This window comes from Sarcophilus harrisii, chromosome 2, assembly GCF_902635505.1.
Source record: "Sarcophilus harrisii chromosome 2, mSarHar1.11, whole genome shotgun sequence".
Classification (NCBI taxonomy): Eukaryota; Metazoa; Chordata; class Mammalia; order Dasyuromorphia; family Dasyuridae; genus Sarcophilus; species Sarcophilus harrisii.
This window is the reverse complement of record NC_045427.1, coordinates 506,382,020-506,398,071: the sequence shown is the minus strand read 5'-3', so window position 1 is coordinate 506,398,071 and position 16,052 is coordinate 506,382,020. Positions and strand designations below refer to the sequence as shown.

The following is a 16,052-nucleotide window of genomic DNA, read 5'->3' as shown; positions in this document are numbered from 1 at the left end:
GTTGATAAATACCTGAGGCAGGATTTGAACTTCCTTATTCTAAGTTCCATATTTTATCCACTGAGCCTCCAGCTACCTGCAATGAAGGCCTTGTTGAGACTATTCATGAATTTCTAGTCTACCTAGCATGATTTTGTCCAACTCTGTGAAAAGAGAAGCTTGACTAGTGTAGGAATGAGGCACTTGAGGAAACTGAGGGATTAAAGGTCACAATGTGGACAAAGAGCCCAGTTTTATAAGGGAAAGCTTTTCAATGAAAACTTTATATATTTTTAATGAAAACTTTATAAATGTAATTGTCCTTTTGTTGTGAGATTTTGGCATATGACAAAATTCTTTTACTTATACATTAATTTATTGTATTTAATATACCTTACAAATTAGCATGAGCATTATTGCATTTAATAACTTTTAAAACTTCAAAACAAAATAGTAGAAAAAAATATGAATATACAAGAATCAGTCTGTTTTTTGAGTATCATGCTGCAAAGCTTTTTCTTGTTGTTGTTATTTGTTGTTGTTGTCTGCTTGTTAATTTTATTGCTGGGCTACCTGATATCATAACTGCAAAGCATCAAAGAAGCATACAGAGAAATGTGTGTCACAAAACTGATTTCATGTCAATGTACTCCCTTTTATTATCATACTAATGTTGCACATAAATAAAATTTAAATGATACTTTTACTTTAAAAATCTTAATATGAAAAATGAAACATGACATATAGAAAATGTATTTTTGTTTTTAAAGTATATATCTGCAGTGAATAGAGTACTGGCCCTGGAGTCAGGAGGATCTGAATTCAAATATGACCTAAAACTTTGTACTAGCTATATGACCCTGGGCAAGACACTTAACTACAATTGCTTTGCAAAAAAAGCAAATATTTGTATAGATACTATTATCCCATTAGATTGGCTTGAAGGCAAGGACTACTTATCTTTGTAGCTCTCAGTATCATGTATCATTCTTTTCCTGTAACAGATGGTTAGAAAATAATATATAAGGGATTGTTCAATTGCCAGAGCTATGGGGACTCCTATCAAATCATTTTTATAGCTAATTCTATTGTTTGTTTTTATTATTAATTTACTATTTCCTGGCAATGACAACCTACTATTTAATATTAGTGAAAAAGCAATAAGTAGCTTTTGTTGCTTCTATAGAAATGCTAGCCCTGAGGTTCAAATTCAACCTGAGATCACTGGTGTCATTAATGTCATAATTTTAGCTATGACTATTTTCTGAATCAACAGATTATATATCTAGAACTTAAGATAACATTTACATTCACCTTAGCCACTTTCCTAAAGTATCATAGCTCCAGAGATAGAAAAGACCCCAAAGGATACTTAGTTAAAACCATTTATATTTTTATATGAGGAAACTGAGACCCAACAAGGTAAAATGACTTGCCCATCATCATACAGACAGCAAACATCAGAAGCAGGATTTAAATCTGGGTGCTCTAAGTCCAGAAGCAATGTTTTTTCCACTGTACCACATTGCCTCCCTAGACATGTTGATTACATTTGAATTTGTGAATACTGTGGATTGTGTAGCTTGACAAAATATGAGAATGATTTAACTAAGGTTTCACAAAGAGAAAGTGTCAAATGAGAGTCTTCTTTTATTCTTCCATCCATGCTTGGCTGATTTATTACCTAAAGAACTTACTTGAAACATCATTCTTGCTTTAAGAATTCCTCAATGCCTCAAGTCTTTTCAACCATGATGGAAATGTAACCAATGCAAGATTTGTTCAGGGACATCTAAGCCTTTGGTGGGGGGTGGGAGGAATGAAGTGTTACACACATCTTAATTAAAAATAGTTAAAATGCCAAAAGGGAAAAAATAAAATGAATCCATTCTTTTTAGCCTGTCATCTTTTGTGAACAAAAGAAATCACTGAGGACTTGGAAGAGCATGAAACTAGAACGAAAAAAGAAGGCTCTTCCCTGGGAAAAGCATGATGTACAAAATTAAAATTAAATTAAATAACTTAAATGGATTTTCAGAAATCAGAATAATTTCACCATTATTTGTTTTGTCTTCTTTAGAATGAAAAGTGCAATGGTTATCAAAATCTTTTTTATATGTTATCTCATTTGGTCCTTTGAATTGCTTAATTAGTAAATAATAGGTCAGGTCTTCTCATACTTACTACAAATCTCCATAAAGGCCCCTGGTCCAAGACAACAGTATGGGGTAACCATTTCATTGGCTCAGGCAAGAAATAATTACAATTTTGCCTTTATTCCTTCCATCAACTAATGCCAGAGACTGACAATAGAATTTAGTAATAAAGATTGTTCCAAAACAATTCAACAACTTTGAGATTCTAACTTCATAAAACAGACTGAATAGTTGGTTCCAAATTGATGTCAATCACAATGTATTTCATCCCTGAAGGTTGCATTTGATTTCTTTAAAATATGTTTATGGGTTTATAGTTTTTGAAACAGAACTTCAATAGCTTTTCTAAGGGGGCTAAATTTTCAAAATACTTTTCTTAGCTTCTATATTCTTTATTCTGGAAAAGGAAATAACAAACATCTTTCCCAAGAAAATCCCAAATAGGGTCACAAAGAATCAAATGTAACAAATATTCTTTACTTTTTCAATATGTGCTCTTGATATATATGAATTTTTATATATACATGTGTATAAATCTGTATTATGTATATACATATGAATAAGGCTGTGTATGTAGAGATATATATACATGTATGTAAATATATACATGTGAGTGCGTATATATGTATACACAGATTTATTATTTCACCTGGATGGATATTTTTTGAGGATCCACAAATGCAAATAGCTCTTACGTATACATTATCTATATCTGTATCTCAGAAGAACATGGTCCATCTTAGAGATTCAATAGACAATATCACTTGACCCATACTTAAAGATCTTGATTAGAGTTTGTAATACACGGGCAGGATATTGCTGTGCTATGATGAAGCAAGAATCAGAATAGAACTTTATTGGAGAATACGGATATTTATAGATTGGTGGAGTTTTTTTGTGTGCTTTTTAAAATAAACTGTGGTTGCATTCATACAAAGAACACTTCTTTATTAGTGCTCTGCTATTTATAGTCTGAAACAAAATTTCACAGCAGTGAGAAACTATTTACTGTAGTCAGTGGCAAGTATTAGACACAGCCCTTGAATCCAGACCTTTTAGACTCTGAAGCTATCAACCACAGCAGGCCGCAAAGTATCATGTTGATGTCAAATATGTATATTTATATGAGGAGGTATATAGTTCTAGACATAGATCCTTATATAGATGGTCCCATTTTCTGATAACACTATGCTGACTGAATCAAGCTTTGAACGTTACCAAAAACTCTTAGAAAACAGGTTTCATAATGTCAAAATATCATAATGTATCTAAGTTTACAAAATCCTATGAGCATATTTCTAACAAGCTATTTTGACAATGTGACTCCAACCTATCTTTCCAGATTAACAAATAATCAATAAATATTGATTACAGCAGTTGCTTAGTGGTCTTTGGAATATTTAATAGTTTTAATAAATCTATAACATAGGTAGAACTATTTATGTTTTGAAGAATAGGTTTCTGGAGCTAACAATTCAAAGAAGAAAGGAAATTTTAAATACCATTTAAGTGAAATCTCAGTTTACAAATGAGGAAATATATTTGGAAGTCTTATTGTTGTTTTATTATTGTCAGTCATTTCAGACTTTTCTGACTATTCATGATGTCTTCATAACATCTTCTTGGCAAAGATATTGAAGATGTTTGTCATTTCCTTTCCCATCTCTTTTTACAGATAGGGAAATGGATGCAAAGAGGATTAAGTGGCTTGCTCAGTATTACAGAGCTAGTAAGTACCTGAAGCCATATTTGAACTCATGAAAATGATATAATGCGCCACCCATTTGCCCTGATTTGGAGATTAATGACTTGAAGTCATATTGATGAGTAGCAGAGTTGGCATTTGAAAGTTGCATTGTTGAGTCAAATCTGCTAAGATATAATTTAATAGTGATAGATATATAACCACTCTATTCACAGTGCTATCTGGTCTTCAACGTGCATTCAAAAGATCAACTTTAAAGGAAGAGACTGGAGGAACAGAGTCAGGCAGTAGTTTATTTCTAAGATCATAGGAATTCTCCTGCTTGCAATCTCAAAATGAGAATGTAGTATATTATGGCAGCAAGAAAGTTGATTCAATATTAGATTGTGATTGTTATATAAATAAATATAAATATTAATAATTACATTGTTGCTGCTATTTTATTATTATTTTTTACTTTTTATTTATTTTTAGAGTTAGATCATAAAATCTATTCATGATAAACCAGTATATAAGGCATCCTCTTTAAAATGTCCCTTCTTCCCTATCCTTTTATCCTTGAGGCATAAGTATATGTACTCTATATTTGTTTGGGTATACAGTTTATTGTTATAGTTCAGTTGTGTGACTCTTTGTGACATCATTTGGGTTTTTTTTGGCATACTGAAATGGTTTGCCATTTTCTTCTCCAGCTCATTTTACATATGAGGAAACTGAGGCAAACAGAGTAAAGTGACTTGTCAGTCACTTGCCAGATCTGAACTCAGGAAGATGAGTCTTCCTGATTTCAGGTACCTAGCTACTCCACAAGTACCATACACATACTTATTACCTTGCAGGTAATATTTACTAACTTGAATATTTTCTTTTTTCCATCTTTTGTAAATCATAACAAAGAATGTTTGCTTTATCTAACTTTTAACCATTATACTGTGTAAAGATTTCAGTCTTAGAAAATAAAGAGAGAAATATGTGTCTTCTGATTTCATAGTTTTAGTCCTGTTGCTAGGAAACTTATTTCCCACTGTATTCACCTGTCAGTCATGCTACCTTACAAAAGCATACTATGTATTTAGGGAACAAATTTTCAAAACAGCCAATTAAATAAATTCTAAAGTGTTTTGATTTAATTTGTGGGTGGGTTTTTATGTGTTAAAAAATTCCAAGTTGGTGAAAAATTAGGCTCAGTTATATGAGTTTCAACTTTTAAAGGGTATAACTGTGTATAAAAGTGTTTGTAGATAGGTAAGGTGTATCTATCTGCCTAAAATAGAACTCTTTAGTCTAAGAATGAGTATAGAGCTTAAAATTTATAAATGTATTTAATAAAAAATTATTTTTAAGGGCAAAAAAGGTTTTTCCCATCTGTATTAAGGTTCTCTTCAGAAGGACATTATTATATTTATATAATATGAAATGACAATCAAAATTGTTTTGAAGACTCAGTCACATGATTTTCTATCTCCAAAGTATCAAACAACTAGTTTGACTTGACAAAGCTGTTAATATGGTCCTGAATGGGTATTCTTTAAGCACTCTGTCACCAAAAAACAAAACAAAAAATAATACACTATCACCACAACCAAACAACAATAAAATTCATCTTTCTTATTTAGCCAATTTCTCTAGTATTAGTAGATAGCACCAAAAAGACATATTGGATAAGATTAAGGTAGGTGGTAGTGTTTTTATGTTGTTTCTACCTATTGTCTTGATATGTTTCCTACTGAAAAAAATAAAGAAAAACAGAAAGGAAAAAGTTGTTTGTGTTTTCTTAAGCCACATGTATGACAGTCAATGAGTCAGAGACAATTAACATTTACATTTGTGAGCTGTGTGTAGAATCTCTTCTGTACACACATCCTAGGAATCAAACAAATTATTCCCCAAAACACTGGAAGATCCTATTTTCTTTTAGTTATTTCAGAAAGGCAGGAAGATAAGCTGTTAGAGCCCCCAGAAGACTACTTCTTTCTTTGTCTTCACACTTTACAATCTGAAGCCACTCAGGTTATGGGCAAGTAAAAGTTTCACATCTTTGAAACTAATTCTGAAACATTATTGCTTCAATTACCCACTTCTTCTATAATTTCAACAGGTGAGCTAGGGAAGCAGGGACCAAAATAAATCAGAAGTCTTCATCAGTCCTGAATAAAACATATATATGTATATATATATATATGTATGTATACACATGTTTATATGTGAGTGTGTATGTGTGCACTCTACCTCAGCTACCTAAAAGTATAATCTTACCTCAGATCTGATCCCATCCATGACTTTGAATTCTAAAATTCTCCTCTCTAATCATAAGATCACAGAACATCAATTTGGGGTTACAAAGGACTTTGGAGGTAATTTAATTCACTCATTTCCTTATTTTACAGATGAGGATACTGAGTTCTACAGATATTAAGTTACGCAATCTTCCATTCTTCCTTTATCCTACTGTTATTCTTCTCTTGAATCCATACTTTATCCTCTCCACAAACTCGGTATTTCTTTCCTTTATTGTTTCCCAAAACTTAGCAGTTTTGTTCTGATATCTTTCAGCCTTGGATTCTTTCCCTATTTGATCTATTACTGTTCATACATTATCAACTCTCAACTTTGGATGCACATAATATCTAGCTTCTTCTCAACTGAAGATATACAAATTCCTGATATTTAATAATGCCATTATTCTCACAGACTAATATTTTTATTCTTCCTTGGTTTTAAAAATACATATAATGTTTAAATTTTCTTTTTTCTTTTGAATTTAATAATCTTTTTAAAACATAATCTTTTTAATCTTTTTAAATATTTTTAAAATATAAAGAACAAAGACTAAAAAAGCTAAAAACTTCTGTTATACAATTTTAAGATGTAAACTATACATACATGCAGTATATGTGTGTACATATATATATATTTTATAACTAATTTTAAAAAGTAGAGTACTAACTAGTTGGGTCATGCTTCACTACAACAGCTATTTCTAAACTTGTTTTTTTTTCCTCCTTAAGTCCCCTTCTCGTCCTTTCTTTTATCATCAGAGGATCACATTTCCCTACCTTACTAACAAAGGTAATCAGTCACAAACCTTCTTTCATCCTCATTACGTGATAAATCACGTAATGAATGGATTTCTGAACATCTATCACCATCCATTCTATCCTACTTTGTTTTTTGTCTCCAGAGAAAAGACACAGCTTGAGGAAAAATGTATACACTGTAATATTCATTAATACAGGGAATGTCTACACCCATTCCATGGATTTAATGAAGTTTTAGTATACAGTCTGCTATAATGTTATCTTACCTTGACAACTAGTTCCTCCCTATTATTAGTTTCCATCTATTCATGAGCTTTATCCCAAAAAACAAATAAATTACCTGAATGACAGTCAGTCAGAATCTTTTAGTTAGTTAGGCATGGACAAAAGAAAGAAAGGCTACACAATAGCAGGGATAACTCAAAAACATAAGTTTTGCAAGATATGAGCAATTTGTCTATGAGTGACTGGCTCAATAAGCAACCAATAGTGACTCTCTCTTGTGTGAAATATGGAATACAGCTAGAAGTGTGCTCCTTGCTAACCCTTACCCAGGGACATTCAGCTAACCATATATAGATCTGTCATACAATGGTCTAAAGTTATGACCTGTCTTTGTTTCCCATATCTCTGGGAAAGTTAGTTCAGAGGGTAACTATATAGAGCTGGGATGCTTATTTTACTCCATTTACCCTTGGGATTCCATACTTATGTCTGGTAATCCTTTGTCAGAGTCTTTAGTGTGAACCCCTATGTATCCCTCTGAGCAAATACCTTAGGCATAAACATAAGGAAGATATGTTTTGACCAAGTGTTCTTGACAGAACAGAGAATAAAATGGATGCAGGTGAGATGTGAACCTAAGTGTTTCATTAGTGAATTATTAGAGGACTGATCCACACTGGTCATATTTCAAAGGTTAGTGTTTGCTGATGAGAATTGGCCTTTGATTAAACTTATGGACTTTGCTTGAGAATGTGACCTTGAAGCTTCCTGTCAAAAATCTAAAAACATTTAGGAGGCACCTACTAAAAGGTAGGTTCTGGTAATAAAATTACAAAACAAAACAAAATCTGTACTCTCCAAGATCTTAGATTGTTGAAGTCCAAATCATAGAAAAAGAACATACTCTTAAGATTATCTCTTGTCAAAGAACATTATTTTTAATATCACCATTATCTCACTGGAGAAAAAAAAAATGGAAATAATACACCATAGTTTGGAAATTCAGGTATATGTACCCTGATTCAGATGGAGACATAACTTTTCAAAAGTGCCTAAGAAATAGGTGATTATTGTATCTAACAATTCTGGAATTCTTACTGGTTGGCTTGAAGCAACTCTATTAAATTTAGAAAATTTCCAATGAAACAAACTGAAAAAAGATCCCTTGATAACAGGAACTATTTGTTATCCAATAATTGATCAATTAGCAAACAATTTATTGATGTAATTCTAAATTCTCCCTTATTCTCTACTATTGTATATTTCTGAATGAACCTCTGAAAAAGGAGAATAATGGAATATAGTTATCTCCAGTAACCTTATAGACTTGTGGGACTTGCAGTGATCAAATGAATTTGAATTATCTATAGAAATAGATAAATTGTTGTAATTATATGTAATACTACTAATGAAAATACATTTTGGTTCTAAATTGTAGGAACTTTTTAAATTAAAAGTGTATTTTCACTTTGTCTCTAACCCTGATGACCTTTCACTTTGAAAATGCTTTCACTCTTTTGGTCTCATCTTGACTGATTAGTTCCACTTTAGATTCTCCATTTGAAGACTTATTCATGCTACTTATGCTCATTTCTCACTTAGCTCAGCCTGCAACTCTTTCATTGTTTTTTACTTTTTCTGTCTTCCCATCTCCTGTCCTCTTTTTTATTCTCTGATCTTGGCCCATATTAACACTTTGTTTTTATCTAATATAATCTTCACCACCAAGTATACAGAAAAACAAACTCTGATTAACACTAATCCTTAATTTACTTTCTCTTGTTTTAATCTAAGAAGTAGTTTGATTAACCTTCCAAAGAGGGGAGATTTCATTTCCCTCTAATATTTTTCCTTCCATATGAATAAAATGATCTAATTCTATGATCTTGGATTGATATAAAATTATGATTATGTTTTACTTTCCTTTTAAATCCAAGGAAGCAGACAAATCACAAATAACATAAGTTTGCTTCTTACCGGATCTATAAGCTGTGTGTAGAGTTCATGGCAGTTGTCAAAAATATACTTATATGTGGAGTCTAAACAAGCTCTGACACAGTCCTTTACAACAGTGCTGGCCCTTGGTGGACTTTGGAGTTCTAAAACCTGAAAAAGAGAAGATTTTCATTAATTGAAAATATAGCAATATGAAGAATAATAACCAATAACCATCCATCATTTATTAATACTCAAAAAAGTGTACCTATATTGTCATGGGTATAATCTTAGCTGCCTGGGACCCATTCCTTGAGTGACTTGCCCATATTAACACCTAACTACTATGTTCCAGAAGTGGCTTTTAAACCTAAGTCTTTATGATTCTGAGACTAGCTCTCTAGCTATCTTAACATGTTGCCTTTATATTTAGATATACATATATATTAGCAAAATATGCAATCTGCACTTATTTATAATGTATATCACATATTTACAATAATAAAATTCTTTTTTAAAAAATTTATCTAAATAACTTTTAGATACTTAGATGGATCAATGGTCTTCCTGATGTGATATCCTTTCCAGAGATGCAGATCATGAGCCATCCATACCTACCTATCATCTTGTCCCTGTCTCCCAGAAAACCCTGCATAGAGAATCCATTCAATACACTGGTAATCTTTTCTATGTCTACATTTCCCTGGTACCAATTTCTGTTTTTCCATAGGTCATTTATGGCTTTCAGTATGTGATCATCTCATCTTTTTTTTTTTTTTTTCCTTTCTGGTTTTCTCTCTCTCTGATGACATTTTTTACAATGACTATTTCTCCAGCACTTCATCTTGCCAAATATATGCAATTCCATTACCTTTGGATAATGATGTTTGGTTATAAAAGAAATGATTATTAATAAACAATGACTGGGATGATTCAGAGTTCTCCCTTTATTCTAATATCATTATTTTAAAAAATAAAAAGTTCATTTTCTTAAAGAATATTATTGATAATGAAATTCAGTTAACTTATCTGATACAACTCAACCCTAAGAGGAATCTGTACTTTAAGGTAAATTTAATTCAAACAAGCTTTTGTCAAGTTAGATCAAGACTAGTCTTATTATAGATATAGTTTTTCTGTCCAAGAGTGATACACAATCCCTCTTAGCTCCTCATTTTAATGTAGCTCCTCTCTTATTGGCTTAAAATTCCTCTTCCAAAAAAATGTAAGCTCTGACTCCAATACCATCATTGTCTCTGGTCTTAAAAGATAGCCAGATGACCATCATTTTATTAATAAGATGAGTGTCTTATTAATAAAATGATTAAATTATCCAGAAACTATCTCTCTATATAAGACACAAAATATGGCATTCTCTAAAGAAATGGAATTAATAAAAAAGGCAGTGGGGAGGGGTATGTGGGATTATGTGTATCTACATGTATTTATTTTTGTGTACATGTATACATATACATATATTATTTAATATGATCATAATGCTTAACTAACATTTATTAATCAATCTTGAATTTGAGAAGTTTGAATAAAAAAGGAATCTCAAGTAATTTTTAAATATGAAGTTTTCTTTGGGAATTTATTGCAGGGTAGTTTTTTTTAACCTATGATAGTAACATTATAATAAATATATCTAATGGTTTCCTCAAATCATCTCTGTTAAAATGACTATTAGGGACGTCTATTTCCTAAATGCTTTCCATCTTTTAGATCCTAAAGCTGTTTAAGTTAGTTATCAATTGTAGTTTTGACATTTATAATCTAGAAGAGTTTTTTTTAAACCTCATTTATTTATTCATTTTAAAAATTAATTTATTTTTAATATACATTATTTTATGAATCATGTTCAGAGAAAAAAATCAGAACAAAAGGGAAAAAACATGGGAGAGAAAAAATATATGTGATGACTTACAATCTATTTCCACAGTTCTTTTTCTATACGCAGATGACATTTTTCTAACCAAAGCCGATTGGGATGGCCTTGGATCACTGAAGTACTAAGAAGAACCAAATCTTTCATAGTTGATCACTGCACATTCTTGTTCTTATTGTGGATAATATATTCCTGGCTCTGCCTGTTTCACTCAGCATCAGTTCATGTAAATTTTTCGAGGACCTTTTAAAATTAATTTGTTCATCATTTTTACAGAACAATAATATTCCATTACCTTCACATACTACAAATTATTCAGCCATTGCACAATTAATGGGCATCTACTCATTTTCTAATTCCTTGCCACCTCAAAAAGAGTTGCTACAAACATGTTAACACATGTGGGTCATTTTTCCTCATTTATGATTTCCTTGGGATACAGGCCCAGTAATGGACTGCTAGTTCAAAACATATGCACAGTTTTATAGCCCTTTGAGCATAGTTCCAAATTACTCTCCAGAATGGCTGGATCATTTTATAACTCCACCAACAATGTATTAGTGTTTCAGTTTTCCCACATCCCTTGAAACATTTATCAGTGTTTTTCTGTCATTGGTATGTTGTCTCATTATTGTCATTCTCTTGGATGAAGTTATTATTTCTGTGATTTGTCATTTTACCCACTCACTATTTAGAATTAGACTAAAAACCAATTGGAAATTAATTAAATCTATCCTTCCATGGCCATATAATGAATACAATTTTTTCCTTGAGATTGTAGTTCTGGAGTTTTGCAACAATGTTTCTGGGAGTTTTCCTTGTGGGATCTTTTTCTGAAGATGATTGATGGATTCTTTCAATGACTATTTCCCCCTCTATGTCTAGAATATCATGGCAGTGTTCTTTGATGATCTCTTGAAGAATGCTATCCAAGCTCTTTTTTTTTTGGTCATGGCTTTCAAGTAGACCGACGATTTTTAAATCGTCTTTCCTGAATCTTTTTTCCAGGTCAGCTGCTTTTCTAATGAGTTATTTTCAATTTTCTGCCATTTTTTAATTATTTGACTGATTCTTAATATCTCATAGAGTCATTAGCTTCCATTTGCCCCAGTCTATTTTTTAATTTGTGATTTTCTTCAGTTATCTTTTGTATCTCTTTTTCTATTTGAGTAATTCTACTTTTGAAGGTGTTGTTTTCTTCAGTGGGTTGTTTTTTTTTTTTTTTTTTTTTTTTTTCACTTGGCCAAATATATTTTTAAAGAATTGCCTTTTTTCCAAGCTATTGATTCCTCTTGCATACCTCTCATTTCTTTTCTTATTTTTTATTCTACCTTTCTTATTTGCCTTTTAAAGTCTTTCATGAGCATTTCCAAGAATCCTCTTGGAAATGAGGGTTGAGACCAATTCATATCACTCTTTGAGATTTTCTCTGTGGCCATTTTGTCCTCTTCTGAGTTAGTGTTTTGGTTTGTTCTCTGACTATAGTAGTTTTTATGGGTCAAGATTCTTTTCTGTTTCTTGCTCATTTTCTTTCCTTTTCTTTTGGTATTTCCTCTTTTTTTAATTTTTAATGTCAAGTTCTGCTCCTGAGGTAAAGCACTGTTCCAAGCTTCCTGTGCATCTCTGAGCCTTGGCTTTGAGCACAGGGGTCCCTTGTGTTTGAAAGGAGTAGCTTGGCCTGTTCTTTCTAGGAAACAGCCTGTTTTCCCAGAATTTGACTTCTGAGCTAGGACTGAAGGCTGCCCCACTGATCTGATCCTCTACTGAGCCAGAACCAAATGTCTCAGTTGCTGATTTGTTGTGATTTAGACCCTCTCATTGGCTTTCCCAGATTCTGTCTGAGCTGGGCTGAACACTCTTTTCATCCCAGTGAGACTGACATTTCTTGAAGTGTTTCCAATCTGTCTTGGACTGGAGAATGGTTTCATTCCATCAGACTTTGTCTAGAGGCTTGGTTTTTGAGGGAAACTGAGAGAGGTGGAGCAGCTTCCTAGCTTCTCCACCATCTTGGCTCTACTCCCATAACTTCACCTAAAAGAGTTTTTACTCAACTTTTAAGAACCTTGTAATATTTTTGTTCCTTGGTAATTTATCATTTTTTCTAGTAAACATAAGATCTTAATAAACAGAAAGAGAAAAAACTTTTACAGTATCTTCCAGAGTAAGCAGTAGAATTTGTATGATATTGATCAAAAGCCAACATTTTAAAAAATATATTCTTGAAAATCTGTGATCATTTTAAAAAATTCTTTTTAGCCTGGAAAGATTTACATAAACTGTGATTAACTGAAGTGAGTAGAACCAAGAGAACATTGTACACAGCACAATTATGTGATGATCAATTGTGATACACTTGGATCTTTTCAAGAATGACGTGATTCAAGGCAATTCCAATAGACTTATGATGGAAAGTGCCATTCTCATCCAAAGAGATAACTGTGGAGTCTGAATGCAGATCATAAACTAGTATTTTTACTTTTTTTTCTTTTTGTTTGTTGGATTGTTTTTTGTTTCTTATTTTTTCCCTTTTGATCTTATTTTTCTTGCACAGCATGATTAATGTGGAAATATGTTTAGAAGAACTGCACATGTTTAAATTATATTGGATTACTTGCTAAAGAAGGGGGGAAGTGGGGAGGGAGGGAGAAAAATTTGGAACACAAGGCTTTGCAAGGGTAGATGTTGAAAACTATCTTAACTTTGCATGCATTTTGAAAAAAAATGATATTATTTAAAAAAAGATTCTTTAGTGGTATTGCATGACTTGTGCCATCACCAAAATCATCACCATGTCAAGTAATTACTGGCAAGGTAGAGTAAGATAAGGAGGCAAGACCCAAAAAGGGAAACATCAGAGCACATCAATAACAAAAGTACTGTCAGATAGAAAGCAAATCTTCTGGGTAAGGAGATTGCATTATTTCATTTGTATACATTGAAGCCAGACTTTGCAGTGGTTAGTGTGACAAATGCTGAGGAACATGGTCTAAATATTGAAGAACATGGTTGAAATTGAAGGAGTTTCGTTCTATCTCTGGGTGATGAGTTAATGATGCCCTTTGAGTCCAACAAATTTAAGGAAAGAATTGCAATTCAACTTTAAATTCTTGGTCAGAAGATTCACATCTGCTTAGATTTTTCAAAAAGCTTTGTTCAAGATGGACTTAATTTAAAACTAAGTCAGGCTGAATATATCAGAAGGCTATAAGGGATCAGGGCATTTACTTCCTCAAATCAAATTTTATTAGAAAATTCATCAAGTTAAGGCAGAAGCTGGCACCTAATCACTGAGGCCAAATTGTGTGGGATCAGAAATAGACAGTAAAACATGACTTTTCCTGAAAGAATAAATGTGTTTTATTTCTCACCAAGACAATGACAGAAATAAAATGAGATACCTTCATTCGAAAAAAGGTGATGCTTGTTAGTAGGTCAACAGTTGATTTCAGATCTTGAAGTCTCTCTGAATTGCTAGCAGGAAAGTTGTCCTAGTTAATTAGAGAAAAGGAGAAACATATAGGTAAAGTTATCAGCATCAAACCCTAAGGAAAGAGAAACTGTTTCTTTTTTAAAAGGAAGTATAAATTTGGAATAATTTTTTTTTAAAAAAGACATTGAACTATTAAGATTAAAAAGTTTATTGATGAAATATTTTGGTTTTTATGTGCCACTTAAATTTAAGGAGAAAAGCACTTCAAAAGGATTTATTGTTATCATGGTCCTCTCAATAAAGAGAAATGGAAATGGAATCAAAAGACTTTGAGTTCAAGTTTTGATTTTGCCACTTTCTGTCTGTGTGACCTTAGAAAAGTCACATAATTTCCCTGGGTCACATTTTTCTTATCTGTAAAATGAAAGAATTAGATAAGATGAGCTTTATAATTTCTTCTAGCTCTAAATCTTTGTTTCTATGATTTAAAAAGTGGGGTTATTCCCTTTACAAATGTAAATTGTAATTCTCCAAAATTCTTAGTGATCATGAGTCAACTATGGCCAATGATGTTGGAAAAAAAATTCCATCCTCCTGCATCCACTCTATACTCAGAGGTTTTATATTTCACTATAAATCATATCAAATATCACAAAGAAACAACCAAAGCATGAAACAACATAAATCAGAAATAATAGGTTATACTTATAATAATTCAGAGAAGGAGGTTATTAATAATCTTTACTTATAATTTTCTCAACCCTCATAGATTTTAAAAAAAATAAAAACATTGAGAAATGCCAAACGTGCTGAGTAAATCTTTTGGGAAATATTTTTTTCAATGTGCAATATATTTTACATTTAGGGGTCTACTTCCAGGAGTAAGACAAGGGATTCATTTAGAATTATTTCTTTTGAGGCACAATGTCCAGAATGGCACTGTAGGTTTTACAAGCCTTAGAGCACTGGGCTTGGAGTTAGAAATAATCAGCCTCAGACACTATTAGTTGTGTGATACTGGGCAAGTCATTTGAATTCTATTTATGAGAAAGAGAGAGAGAGAGAGAGAGAGAGAGAGAGAGAGAGAGAGAGAGGGGAAAAAAACACAAATTTCTCAAATTAAAATGAGGGTTAAGATTCTATTCAACAAATGATTGCTCTGTAATATGATAAACAGCCATTTCAACCAATTTTATATTTTCCTCTTAGGAAGATATTTATGAACATACCCTGTACTTTGACAAATCAATCCTCAAAGAGTTGTGCAATTGATCCAGTAGTTTAATGAACTTTTCTCTCTGTATAAAACAAAAAGAAAAAAAAAAAAAAAGAAGAACACACATTCATTGGAAGTTGAATGGATAATTTTTTTTTTAAATTGCATCACAGGTAAAAGTACCATTTAAAATGCCCAACATAAAGCATGGATTTCCTGCCTTCCTCTTGGGATCTGTTTGCAAGGCATGTTGTTTTCAATTTATAGTCATACAAGCATTGCTAGGAGATGATAGGAAGTGTATCAGAAATTGCAAAATGTGTTTTGTTGATCTTCGTTTCTGCCTGCTGCCATACTTCACCATTCCCCTAATGCTGTACAAATGCTCCTGGCCCCATCCAGGAGTTTTCAGATTAGCATTAGTAAGCACCAACAGTCTCCTTTCTTCTCCTCCTCTTCTGTTCTTTATCTCGATAACCA

At 32.1% G+C, this 16,052-nt stretch overlaps 1 protein-coding gene across 2 annotated transcripts in view; it reads right to left on the bottom strand.

Moving 5' to 3' along the window:
* UNC13C (unc-13 homolog C) overlaps positions 1-16,052 on the bottom strand; it is a 668,923-nt gene that overhangs the window by 284,902 nt on the left and 367,969 nt on the right. For both annotated transcript variants that reach the window (XM_031955232.1, XM_031955234.1), the window contains 3 exons: positions 15,586-15,654; positions 14,325-14,414; positions 9,081-9,209 (listed from right to left, as the gene is read on the bottom strand). In XM_031955232.1, coding sequence (XP_031811092.1) covers positions 9,081-9,209; positions 14,325-14,414; positions 15,586-15,654 — 288 coding nt within the window. The remainder of the gene's footprint in view (positions 1-9,080; positions 9,210-14,324; positions 14,415-15,585; positions 15,655-16,052) is intronic.